This window comes from Sinocyclocheilus rhinocerous, unplaced genomic scaffold (assembly GCF_001515625.1).
Source record: "Sinocyclocheilus rhinocerous isolate Xijiao unplaced genomic scaffold, SAMN03320098_v1.1 scaffold1115, whole genome shotgun sequence".
Lineage (NCBI taxonomy): Eukaryota > Metazoa > Chordata > Actinopteri > Cypriniformes > Cyprinidae > Sinocyclocheilus > Sinocyclocheilus rhinocerous.
In genome coordinates, this window is record NW_015658514.1 from 154,195 (window position 1) to 168,040 (window position 13,846).

Genomic DNA, 13,846 nt, shown 5'->3' on the forward strand with positions numbered 1-13,846 from the left:
ATGACAGACTGACAGAACAGGATGACATTACAATCAAAAAACAATAAGTGCCAATGGAAATTGGTGTACTCAAACAAGACTGTGTGTGTGTGTGTGTGTGTGTGTGTTGAAAGGTATTGGCCTAAATAAGTGTTGATGGTGCATTGCTCAAAATACAAAAAATATAACTTAAAATACAAAAGTCTCTGAAAGAAAGTGTTTTAAATGATGCATCATATGGGCGCACGAGCGTCACTGCAGAAGTTATGCTGAAGAATATTGGACACGAGCAATAAAAAGTCACTGATATCTGATTAATGTCTTTCACGCTGTCTCTTCACTGAGTTAAAATAATTCCCTCAATCCCTCATCAGTCTGAGATGCACGCTGATGCTGAAATTTCAACACATTTCATCAGTTAGTGTCTCCACTGATGCAACCGTGGCCCAATAAGCTCTAGTACTGGAGGAGGAGAGAGACACCCAGTGTCCAAGATGAGAAACACACACACACACAAACACACACCGACTCAACTAGAACATTCTCCAAGCATAAATGAAATGTACTATATAACATCTTATGCTATAAAGTAAAATACAAGCTTACAAGAGAGAAACAAGGCTTTATTTGTGCATGTGTTGTCCTTTGATATCTGTTTCATACATATAAAAATCAAATAAATATTTTAAATATATACATTTGATGAACCTATGAAAAATGAGTGAACATTTAAAGCTTAGTCTGTAAGTGCTGTGGCTACAAGTAAATAGCTTTCGAAATCCAGACTTGGTAAGATACAATATATAAAGTAGACATATAAAGCACATGAACAAAAATGTGCAGAGCCCTCTGAAGTTTTACAAGAAAATTACATTAATAATGTGAAGCTCAAATAAAAAAGTGCAATGTTTTTACTTATTAATGTTAAAAAGTTCTGTGGCCCTGTCCCCCTTCCCTCCCTTACTGATGTCCCCTTTAGAAAAACAATTGCCCCCCCCCCCACCCCTCCAGTTTATATGCCCTACCACAGACTCTTGCAACAGTGTGTCTGGGTGTGTTTGTGTTCTTACTCTTGAATTGCGGAGGAGCGCTCTAGCCATACACATGAGCTGCCGCTCTCCGACCGAGAAATTCTCTCCATTCTCCACTACTGGAGAGTGCAACTTCTCTGGCAGCTTAGCAATCTGCAAGAAAGAGAGAGAGAGAGAGGTGTGGATGATTTAACACCTGAATGCCGGAGTGTTTCTTTTATATTCTATGACTATTATATTCTATTGCTGTTTCTCTATTCTTTTTTTATGTTACCATGGCCCAAAGTCTGAAAGGTACTGAAAGGAATTTAAGCAGATGTTACGTCTATGTTTCATCACTATAGTGCAGCTTTCACTAACATGCCCACTCTTATATTGTGATTTTTCTTTGCTCTCTCAATAAATTATATCCTCACATAAAAGGCTAGATTAACTTAATGATGTTTGAGCTGCTCCTAGTAGAAACCGTGACTGTTGAAATCACAATGAAATCATGGCACCCCACGGATCACCTGAAAGCTAACTTTATCATAATGAGTGAATGGAGTTCAAGTGCCAATTGATCAAATGCCAAATACTTATACAAAAAGGTATTGTTCATCAAGTTTGAAACTTCGGAAGCCTGTAGCTGAAAACGTGTGAGCATCCAAGCTATTTTCTGCCATGTAAAACGTGTATTGCTTGTAGGCCTCATTCAAGTCTTTACCGTGTCCTTAATGAAGGTCTTTTCTAAAGCAAGCCAGAGCTCCTCATCTCTGTAGTTGTTAAAGGGATCCAGGTTATACCTGTATAAAGTAACCACACAAACAAACACACTGAAGTCACCATCAAATCTAAATCAACAATTCTTCTCTTTTTTTTTATGGAATGTTGCAGTGTTTATTATAAATGATTTATCTGTGCAAATCATTATTTTTTAAAAACCAGTGAACTAAAATGTATTGTTTGAAATTAAATTTAAAACAAAAAACCTTATTTTATTTTCGCCTTTTTTGCCAAGGCAACATTTCTCATTTTCATTAAGTTTCACTTGATGTACTAATAACTACAACTAAAACAAAAATGAATGAAAATTATATGGACATATTTATAAAAAATATTAATAATAATAAAAAACAGACAAAAACAGAGCAAAATTACTAACTAGGCATTTATCTCAAATGGAAAACAAAGAAAATATCAAACTAAAACTATTAAAAAAATATTAATAAAAATACACGCTCAGAAATAAAAGTAAAAAAGCTGTCACTGGGGTGGTACCCTTCCAAAAGGTACACCTTTGTACTGTATTCACCCCTAAAAGATACATATTAGTACCTGAAGTGTACATATTAGTACATTGTGAAAGGGTACCACCCCATTGACAGCTTTTGTGCCTTTTTTTCTGAGAGGGTACCATATCAATAATACTAAAATAACACTGCTCTTCACTGATGGCGTGCACCATATCGTGTCATCAGCGAAGAGCAGGGCAAAATGAGGGCTGAGCAAAAAAGTTGTCCAATAACCAGACAAGTTCCATTCCCTCTCGTCAAGCAACCGTGTTAAAAAGATCACAGAAATTAGCAGACAGCAACAATCCAAATAAATTCCAGATGGACAAAATCAAGCCCTACCATTTTTTTTCCATTTGAGGAGCCATTTTACTTGGATTTACAACAGTAACAATTTCTGGTTCATGCCAAATATAGTGACTATTTCTATAGTGACCACAAAATGTACAAGATTACAATACACACACAATATGTAGATTAAGGTTGTAAGTATCAAAGATAACTGCCCATTTATTTTTCATAATTGCATAATCCTTGTAATTGCAAATACATTTTTGCAATTGTGATATCTCACAATAACTGTTGCCCATTTCAGTTTCAAGTAATTTTAAGTGAGGTGATTCACTGGTAGAATAAGTACCAGTTGTGAATAAGATAGTGGAAGAGGTGAAAGGTGAGAGGTCACCTGACAGTGCCGATGAAGAGTACAGGATCCTGTGGTATGATGGAGAGTTGGCTGCGAAGATCTCTCAACCCCAGCTTGCAGATGTCCACATCATCTATAAATATAGTGCCCTCAGCCGGCTCTGCCAGACGGAACAATGCCACACCCAGAGAGGACTTCCCTGAATCAGAAAGAGAGGGTCAACGAGTGATCAATTTCAGAAAGATCTGGCAGAACATCCTCATTCATAGTGCAAATGCCTTTACTGATATGCACAAGCTGCTTTTCTGCATTTTATGAAGGCAACAACATATTTTAGTACATATCACGACTTTCTATTTTTTAACTTAACCCAGGTAACTGTCAATATTAACTCAATATTAACATATGACAATAATAAGAGAAAATTAAGCTTAAAATTTAAAAATGAAAACATAAATTAAGCTTTGAATAAAACATAATATATTCTCTCTCACCAGAGCCAGTGCGTCCCACAATGCCGACTTTTTCTCCTGGTTTAATATCTATGTGGAGATTATTGAGGACTATGGGTGTGTTGTCCCTGTATCTCATACTGTAGTTTTTAAAGGTAATGGCGCCCTCCTGTGGCCAGCCGGCGGAAGTATTCGCATCCTTCACACTTCGTGGACCCTCTGATACACAATTCTACAGCACACAAGCACGCAGGGATAAAAAATCAAAACTATCTTCTAAACTGAATATGAATGTATGATATACTGAGGTAAACTTAATGTTTAAGTCTCTTACCATAATATACTCCAGCAGCCTCTCTACACTGGTAAACTTCGCCTCCACTTCGGTGGACAATCTCACCACAAACTGAAGGATTCCTGTTAACTGCAATGACAGAAATGCAAGAAACGTGCTCAGATATTCTAGTTGAATTTGACAAACTTTCATTTGTTAACCTACTGTTCTAGTCTGTGAGAGTTACCTGTATTGTGTAAGATAAGGCCAGGCCCTTCTGAGAAGGGTTTATGGCTTCATTGGAGCTGAGCACTACAAAAAGTGCCACTATCAGAGTAACAGTAGCGGACAGGAAGTCTAACCAAAATGACAGCCAGCGAGTTCCACAATTAAACAGCATGAAGTGGTTTGAGTTGGTGTCACTCAGCATCTTAAACCTGTCATTGGAAACACACAAACAATACGTGACTTTCAATTCATTGGTTTGCTTTCTACATTTATTTAATGTGAAGTCAACATACAGTCAGTTGGACTAAACGATTAGTGACGGCTTCTAAGAACAAAAATAATTTTCCTAACTTTTTCTACTGAGTTCTCTTCAAAAGCCATAGATCTTATGGCCTAAATGTTATTTCAAATTATACTACAGTTAGTTCTGGTCCTTGAATCTATTTGGCCGTATACGGTCCAACAGCACTGGATCTTTTTAGAGAAGTGGTTCTCGAAGTGTGGGGCGCGCGGCCATCAGCAGAAAAAGAAAAGAAATAAAACAGTAACGTCAGAATAACAGTAACTTAGAACGGGAGATGGATTGGTTTGTAAAATGGAAGAGAAAAGCCATAGATGAAGTCGCACAGACCCAGGCAGGTGCTGGTCATTCAATTCTAAATGCAGAAAATATGACGAGGCATATCTTGCTCTCGGCTTCACTGTCTATACCGTACTCTACAGTTAAGCGACCGTTGCAAATCATTTTAACTTTGTGTCAGTACACCATAAATAGAACAAGGCATCAGTTTAATGTTGGGTTTTGTCGTGTCGCGCCGCGCCGCATCCAGTGTACACAGCGTCACTGATTCTACTGTATTTTGCCGCTCGCGTCCGGTGTAGACACGGTGTTTAATGTCGTTGGTGAGGAGGAAAGCCTGTGTGTCCTATGCCTTTTCCCTGTAGATTTTTTTTATTAAAAAAGCATTAATGTTTCATAGTGTTTAGTGAAATTATTTGGTAGTCTGAGGTGGGATAGGGATTCGGGAAAGAGGGGGAGGGGTGCGCCAGATTTTTTTTATAGGTTTAAAGGGGTGCGCGATCCAAAAAGTTTGAGAACCACTGTTTTAGTCTCTTTCTGCAAGTTACATCATTTCACCAGTAGGTGGCAACACACAGCTGTCTTTGAGTCATTGACTCAACTGATTTGATAAAAAAAAAAAAAACACTAATTCTGTTCTGGTTTCTTTGGTGGAGCAGAAACGGATGAAGTAACTGGCAATATTGTGTCTAAAATGTAAGTTACAATTCAATTACGGTTTCAATATTAACTGGACTGTTGCATAAAAGCAATATCCCACTTGTAATCATGTTGTTGGTCTAAATATTAACACTTATGCTTGCCTGCTATTGCTTAGGTATGCGGAATAATTACTGAGTCATTCTGGATATATGATTCATGAGTGTCATAATGGTGTTTCATATTCATTTTGGCAAGTACCACAACGTGTTTCCAAGCACTGTATGTCTTTCTAAAATATTTTCTAATATAAATGAATATCTAATATCTAAATATATTGAGGGTACTATCTTACTGTTCAATGTACTGCTTTCTTTTGTCATAGGCATGGATGGTGCTGAGTCCCTGTATGGTAGAGGTGGTGAGAGAGATCCAGGGAGAACGACTCACGTTCTCCATCCTCTTCATCTGACGAATGCTCCTTTGGAAACCACTAGGGCAAAGAGAAAACACAGATGGTTTGTATATTTCATGCCATTGAAACCTGTTTGGTGGATCAGTGATTGTAATTGTTGTATTCTACTTCTGGATAAAAACAAAACCTCATCTTATGATGTTAAGGTGCAATGTTTATGTCTCACTATAGGATTGTGGCAAAGATGACTGCGAGAACTGCCACGGCGATCAGAAGGTATGGGAACACTACGCAGATGGTAAGAAGGGTGAAAGTGACGATCAGACAGAACTGCAAAAAGTTCTCCATGTTGAACGGCAAAACTGCATCAACCTCATCTTGGTCTTTACTGAAGCGGTTCACCAGGCGGCCAGTTGGAGTAGTGTCAAAAAAACTCATTGGGCTGCCAAGGATCTGATGAAAAGTACAGTCACATGGTATCAAAATGCTGCAGTTCTCATTTTACAGAATAAATAGTAGCACAATGCTTGAGCACTTCAACTTAAACTTGATCACTCACATTATAAAAACTAGTTCCTTTGAAATTAACCAATAACAATAAATTAAAAGTCTAATCTAAATTAAAATTCTAAAAAAAAAAAAATTTTTAACTATTGTTTTTTTTGCTGAAAAACAGCACAGGAATCATAAAATGAATCATAGTTAATTAATAGGGATGCACCGATACCACTTTTTCCAGTACTCGCCCGATACCGATACTTTTATTTTTGGTACTTGCCGATACCGATGCCGATACCTATCTACTATATCACTAATATATTATTAATACAATCCCAGTTTCTGATAAAATTTTTCAAAAACAAGCAACTTTGTCATAATTACAGCAGAAATAGTGGAAATGTCTTATATGAGGTTAATCTGCTAATAATATGTCGTACCCGTTTGAACATGGTGTCATGCAGTTTGGAAGAAGCACGCAAAGTGACTTTAGTGAAGGTGTAGCCCTTGGCAATACACAGCAGTACCATAACAACAATAATAATGCCATAAATCATTTGGTAGAATGGCAGGTCTGGATTCTCGGAGATATTACCACTGCTTGATGAATTACTACTGCTGTTCTATAAGAAAAGAGAGAAAAAAACGTGATTTGATAGTAAGATGGTAAGGTCTTGATGGGTCACATGAATGTGTGTGTGTGTGTGTACGTATTTACCCCTGACCCCTGTTCTAACCAGTAACTCAGCCACCAACTGCTGAAAACAGTCGATCCCACGAGAAGAATGAAGAAAAGAATAACAATGAACAGCAGTATATACCCTGCAAAGATATATAGACAGAGATAAAGGTATAAATTAGAAGCAGTGTTAACAGCATTTATAAAGTACAAAGACAGAGGTGGAGAAAGAAGAAAAAAAACCTCCGGCAGCTTTGCAGTATTCGTGGTAAGTCTTCCATGTTACTGAACCTTCAAGCGATACTTCTCGTGTTACTAATTGATCCTTTTTCCCTGTAACACACATACAGACCATTGTGTGAGTCAAAGTTAACCAGTATGAATATAATGGATTTTTTCTTGATTATATTGTGATTGTGTTCATTTCTCTACCTTTTGTTTCTGTGGAGTCTTTGGGTAATTCATTTGTTGCATGTTTCTCATCAGATATATCAAAAGCTATCAAGAGAAAAGAAATAAAGATGTTTTAATCAGATGTCTGTTTTACCAAAAGAATTCTTCATTACATTTAATGATATTTAGCAGGTGGAGGGACTGCATATTTAAACTGTAACGTCTCCTACAGTGATCAAGTCACGTGAAAACAAATTTGGTACAATCCTCCAGCCTTATATCTATCTGTAAAACACAATTCTGAACTTAAAATCTTCATGCTAAACTTTAAATTTACATGGAAGCCATGATGCTTTGTTTAGACAGTCTTTTCTAATTTAATTTTTAATCACGTTCAGCTATTCATTATATTTCTTATAAAACATTTATAAATACTTGTATAGATATATTTATTTACTTTTTTATTTATTGTTATTTATTACAAGATAAAATAATCTCAGGAAATTATAATAAGATTCACTGCAGTTTATAATGAAAATAATAGTTTATTAATAGACAGTAGTAAATAGCTATACATTTTTTAGACTTGGTCAATTTGATTTGTTGTTGCTCTCCTAAAGGGATCCAAAATGAAAGAAAAGTAGATTCTTTTAACTCTTGTTAATAACATATTTAACCACTAACCTGGATTTTCGATTCCGTTGACTTTGGGCTCATCTGGACTGGTCTGTTTAGAGTCATTGTGTTCAGTATGTGTTTTGGAATCAGACTCTGAATTTTCCTATATGATCCAAAAATGAAAATTAAGAAGAAATCCGGTGACACACAAATCATTATGTTCTCAGATTTTGTTTTTGCTTAGTATTTGAAACTGGTACATGTCAACATAAGTTTATTTTAATGGCCTATTTCATTGATAAAGCAATTGAGAGGAGTAAGTGAGAGTGGTTACATTGCTCTGTTCCAGCTGGAAGTTGTTAATGAGGTGAGCGTAGCGGCCTTTAGCTTTCATCAAATCACTGTGAGTCCCTGCCTCCTTTAGCTCCCCATTATCCAACAGCAACACCTGATCACAAAACTCCAAATACTGCAAACACAACAGAGAGGAGCAACTGATGACATCGGTTGAGATGAGCACGCAAAAAAATCTGGGAATAACTAATGAAAAGTTATGATTCTCAGATGATTATGTAGTTACACATTAAAGGCAGCTGTGCTGAGTCACACTGACTCGCACAGTTGCTAAGGCATGCTGTGTGACATGAGTCAACAAAAGGTTTGAGCTTTCGCTAATGATGAATTTTGTGAATGCATGTGAAAGAAAATGTGTTCTCGCCATTACATAACCGGAGAGGCAGGCTTAGATGACCGTTTTCCCAACCCGAGGAGGTTATACATTAAATGTATTACGACAACACCAATTAATCATTATTGTTTACTTCATGAAACTGTCTACGAGGTTTATGTGCATTTATGTGCATTATGTGCATATGTTTATGTGCATGTTTTATATTGTATCTTCTTCCAGGACAGCGGTTATATATTAACTTTACATACATACAACTACAGCCCTTAATCTCGGAAACATCTGTTTGTCAAACAGCAACGTTTAACTAAGTTTATTTATCTAAAGTCATTTTTGGAGCAGATTTATGTTTACACAAGAGCTATAACTGGTCAATTAAGTATTTTAGATCAAAACTAGAATAATAAACATTGTAAGAAACTGGCCTGATGTTTGTATTACTTTAAAAAATATATATATATTTTTAGCATTTTTAGCTATTTTATTAGATATTATAATGGATTTTAAGATTTTATTGATGACCATGACCTTTCCACAAAAACCACTTAAAAATTCCCTGATATTTTCATGTTTTCAGAAGCTACTGGGAATCATATCTATATGTTCTCTGGTAGGAGCAAATATTTACTCCACTAACAGTTCGAATCTTTCGAAGATAAAAGAGGCCTGCAAAGCCAATGAACAAGATATAATGGAATAATGTTAGAGTGAATTACCTGCAGTTGATGAGTGATCAGAATGACTGATTTGCCCTTCAGCTCTTTCTTGATGCATTCTTCAAATATGTGCTTCCCAACATGTGCATCAACAGCAGACAGAGGATCATCCAAAAGGAAGATGTCTCTGTTAGAATACACTGCCCTGGCCAAACTGACCCTCTGCTTCTGACCACCTGAAAGATTAATACCTCGCTCTCCAATCTAGACACACACACACACACACACACACACACAGAAGTAATGTTATCATCCTCATATGCTATATAACTGAATTCCTTAGTACTAATTAGAGTACTGTATGTTGGTAAAATGTGGAAACAGACCTCTGTCTGGTCTCCATATGGAAGTATTTCCAAATCAGGTTTCAGAGAGCAGGCATGAATAACTCTGGCATATCTAAAACACAGCAAGCATGTACCACATTTTTTAGGATGCAGCAATTCAGTATCAAGGATCAATGTTCAACAACAATTTTACATTGATTATAAAGCAGCTAAGACTGTGACCAGAGCCAGAAATTTACCCCATCCAATAAAAGTCATTACAAGCAATAAAAAAAACACCATAAAGCGGTTCATTGTCTTCTTGGCACTAAAACAGGATCTGGTAAATGACATGTGTTAGAAAGGTGAGGGGCAGCTTCCTAGAATGACAGGACTGACACAGGGGTAAATAAATACTTGCTATATTTGTAATTTCAAGATGAATGGGTTAGTGGTGTCTAAACTGTGTATGTCGGAGACCTGCTCACTAAATTTAGCTGTTTAGTGAAATAATGTCGAGTTTCATACTAAACTACTCTTCTTCCGTCCGTCTTGCAATCCCACCGCCTAATATTCAGATCTAAAGAGACTAAGAGTGCTCACGTTTACCATTGTTTGGCAATTTTTTGCAGGTGGAATCCAGTCATTTCAAGTGTCCACACAATCTGGAATTTTGTGTGAGGGTGAAAGACTTCCCTACGCAGATTTTGCAACAGGAACAGGTTGGTCATGCGGATTCGCCTTGTTAGCCAAGAGAAAACTGCTTGGTTTAAAAGTGATTCTGTGTGAGCTGTGCTACATACATCGCTACACTGTTGACAACAGACGATTCATCTTTTTTTGGCTGCAATATTTTGCCAAGACTGTGGGACGCTTTTATTCATATATCAGCTAAATTTGTATAATACATGCTGATCATATGAGATCTGAACGACCTTTAATCACTGTATCTTCATGAAGGTTTCTGTTTTACTTTTCATGTAGATCAGGCTGTAGAATAGCCATTTTAAATCTTCCACTACATTAGTCTCTCCTCTTCTGGCCAATAAAGATGCTGACATGATAGACTTGGTGTTGGCATTTGGCTTCCAGTAAAATGTCATAATATGACTTCAGATGTGGCTTTGTTGTTTAGTCAAACTCTGGCAACCGCACTGCCTGATTTGGATTGTAAAGTTTACTGAGCAGAAGTGAACTCTACTGACACTTTTCCATAAAAAAACAAAACAACGTAACTGTTGACCAAAGTCTTTGACCTGTTTAGTCTTTGATGTTTAAAATTTCACCTGGTTTGGTCAAATGGTTCTCCCATTAGGATATTGTCCCTTACAGTCCCGTGGAATATCCAGGCTTGCTGGGACACATATGCTAATGTTCCATTAGCTGACACAGACCCACTCAGAAGATGCATCTGCAGGGATAAATAATTACACTGTCAATCACACCTCATCACATCATAAGTGAAACTGTTCGTTAGGATGCAGAAAAGACAGAGGCACCACACCTGCTCAAGAATACTTGAAATCAGAGATGTTTTTCCACTTCCAACATTGCCACACACCCCAAGCAGACTTCCCTATAAATGAACAGAGAGATTCATTAGACTCTGCTGTAGTGCTAGAACACATCCTGAATGTTTATCAACTATTGGAACGTCATAACGTCCCATATAATATAGTCATATCACACCTTTGAAAGTGTGAAGCTTATGTTTCTGAGTGAAGGTTTGAAGTCTGCATTTTCAGAGGAATCTTTAGGCTTCTCGGTGGAGTTCATGGCATCTGGCAGGCTCCAGGAGAATGAGGCCTTTTCCACGGCCAGCGCTACATCCATATTCTTATCCTGTGTGAGATAACCTTTGGGGTTCTGTACCAACATAAGCTTCTGTAGAGATGCAAGCATTAAATGTTTGGTTATTTGCATTGTACTGCTGAGAAAAATCAGGTTCATTCAAAATGTTCATTCAGTGTAACAGACATGATCAACATGTGTCAGAGTATCAACATGTGTCAGAGTGTGTAAAATACTCTGGAAATATGTTTCCTAAACACTTATCTTTCACTTGTATGAACAATACTTAAATCTTCCTCAATATGTCCTGAACTAATACCAGATTAGAGCAGATAATGGGGCCAAAGGTACAAAATCACGGGGAAAAGAGAATACCTTTTCAACAACGGTTAAGTACAATGGAGAGATAATTATCTTTGGTTTTGGATAAAATGAGAGAAATGTGAAAGAGTCCAACCTTGAGTCTAGTGAGAGCCACTTTACCCTCAGCCACCGCTTTAACAGAAAATGGCAACAAGCCCATAGACATCCTCATGCAGTTAAATACAGCAATGATAGTGTAGGCCTGTGGAGAAAAAATGGTTATAGTTAACAGTATAAAAGTAATGAAGTTAAAATACTCAAATTTACATCTACAGTACCAGAAGTCCACTGGGCTCAGTAAGATTATATGTTTTTAAAACAAGTCAGCATTTATTTGATCAAAAATACAGCAAAACAAATATACAGTCAAATATCAGTTTTATTTCTATTAAAAAAAATACTTTTAAAATGTAATTTATTCCTGTGATGGCAAAGCTGAATTTTCAGCATCCATTACTCCAGTCAGTGTCACATGATCCTTCAGAAATCATTATAATATGCTGATTTGGTGCTATTTTTGATATTTTTCAGAATTCTTTGATGAATATAAAGTTTTTAAAAAAAGCATTTAATTAAAAAGTAATAAAAGTATTGATTTCTTTCTGGCACCAAACTTTTTTACTGGTAGTGCCTATTTATTCATTTAGCAGAATATAAGCATATTTTTGTTTTTTGCACTCACAGTAGAAGGTAGAAGAGGCAGGTTCAGAGCAGTGTGGACAATGAAGGTGAGGATGGTTGCTAGTGTGGGAACTATCGTTGTAAAGGAAGTGTTTAAACTCTGAACATAACCAGCCTTTTGTAATAGCAACTTCTCCTTTTTCCTGATATCTAGGTTTGAAAAAAAAATAAGGTAGGATTAGATGAGAGAAAATGGAATGCCTAATGCATTCCATAGAGTCATGAGTAAATGAAATCATATGGATGGATGGATGGACAACCTGTGACGGTTTTTTCAAAAGACTCCTCCCACGCATACATCTTAATGAGTTTGATGCAGGTCAGAACTTCATTCATAGTGCGAACACGTCTGTCTGTCACAGACACAGTCCGCCGTCTAAACACACCAATCAGCCTGGCAATTAAAAACTACAGCGCACACATACAGACACAGAGGAAAAATCAACAAAACATTACTGAGATGAGTAAATATCAAATGCAGATCTCAAAACACATTACAGAAGAGACCAGCACACCTGTATTGGTAGGAAGATCAAGTAGACCAGAATTCCAATAAGTGCTGTGTATCCCAGAATGACGCAGGCATATATGATACATATGATCAGCAGGAACGGAACACACAGCAGAAATGTTCCAAACATGATTGCCTCAAACATTCGATAGCCATCACTCGTCAACACATTTATTGTCTACACCATAGAGAAACAAAGCATTAACACAACAAGCTCGATTTGTATTGAATGTAATTGAAGTCATTAAAAAGTGATTAGCAAAAGAGAGTAAATAAACACAAATAAATCCCCTATCAAATATTCACTGCTGAATCAACAATCAATAGCTTACCTCTCCTATACTAATGCTGGTTAGACTCCTGAGAGAGATGATTTTCTTGAAAGCGAGCATTGAGAAAGCTCCCTTCACTCTCACAGCGGTGCGCAAGTTCACAGCCCACAGGAGCGATGCAAAAAATGCCTTGCTAAATTCACCCACGAACAGGGCCACACACAAACCGACGCCATGCAACAGTGTTGATGACTCGGGCTGCTCAATGTAGCTCAGGATTTCATTTACTAAAATAGACTAGAAGACAAAAAATAACATTCAAAACAGATCCATGATGTGTAGCAAAACAACAAAAAAACAGTTTATAAGAAATCATGCATACCAGATCAGAGGTTTTCACATTTAATTAGAACTATTTTATTCTGCTTCATAAGTAATTTGCCTTTAGTACAATGACAATATAAATTATTTAATTTAAGAAACAACTTTACAATAGCATGCTTACTTTTTATACTTAGAAACATATAGTTGATACTATATTTTTTGCAAGTGGGTCCCTCAAAAGGGATTATCTTCAATATAAAATGTTTAATTCATTTTTCAACTAAATGATGCTGTGTACTTCTACGTTATTATACATACCGGACCAACAAATGCTCCGAAAGCAAACAGGACAGAGACGAAGAATGCCACTATAAATCTTGTCTTCTGGAAACGCATGACCACTGCAGGAAGAGATGCCTTCTCTAGACCCACATGGGCGACTTCCTCGTCCCAAAGTCTTTGGAACCTGAACACAACAGAAATCACAATCTTTTTTTTCCTCTCTCTCTCTCTCTCTCTCTCTCTCTC

General features: G+C 36.8%; 1 protein-coding gene across 1 annotated transcript in view; it reads right to left on the reverse strand.

Moving 5' to 3' along the window:
* Positions 1-324: 324 nt before the first annotated feature.
* Positions 325-13,846, reverse strand: part of abcc12 (ATP-binding cassette, sub-family C (CFTR/MRP), member 12) — a 20,572-nt gene continuing 7,050 nt past the window's right edge. Inside the window, exons 11-31 of the mRNA XM_016530674.1 lie at positions 11,625-11,732; positions 11,066-11,260; positions 10,881-10,952; positions 10,663-10,787; positions 9,437-9,509; positions 9,111-9,314; positions 8,041-8,175; positions 7,773-7,869; positions 7,128-7,193; positions 6,939-7,028; positions 6,735-6,838; positions 6,457-6,639; positions 5,745-5,971; positions 5,459-5,596; positions 3,904-4,093; positions 3,717-3,806; positions 3,425-3,614; positions 2,970-3,129; positions 1,717-1,795; positions 1,005-1,163; positions 325-372 (exon numbers count right to left, since the gene is read on the reverse strand). Of these exons, the coding sequence (XP_016386160.1) occupies positions 325-372; positions 1,005-1,163; positions 1,717-1,795; positions 2,970-3,129; positions 3,425-3,614; positions 3,717-3,806; positions 3,904-4,093; positions 5,459-5,596; positions 5,745-5,971; positions 6,457-6,639; positions 6,735-6,838; positions 6,939-7,028; positions 7,128-7,193; positions 7,773-7,869; positions 8,041-8,175; positions 9,111-9,314; positions 9,437-9,509; positions 10,663-10,787; positions 10,881-10,952; positions 11,066-11,260; positions 11,625-11,732 (2,733 nt within the window). The remainder of the gene's footprint in view (positions 373-1,004; positions 1,164-1,716; positions 1,796-2,969; positions 3,130-3,424; positions 3,615-3,716; positions 3,807-3,903; positions 4,094-5,458; positions 5,597-5,744; positions 5,972-6,456; positions 6,640-6,734; positions 6,839-6,938; positions 7,029-7,127; positions 7,194-7,772; positions 7,870-8,040; positions 8,176-9,110; positions 9,315-9,436; positions 9,510-10,662; positions 10,788-10,880; positions 10,953-11,065; positions 11,261-11,624; positions 11,733-13,846) is intronic.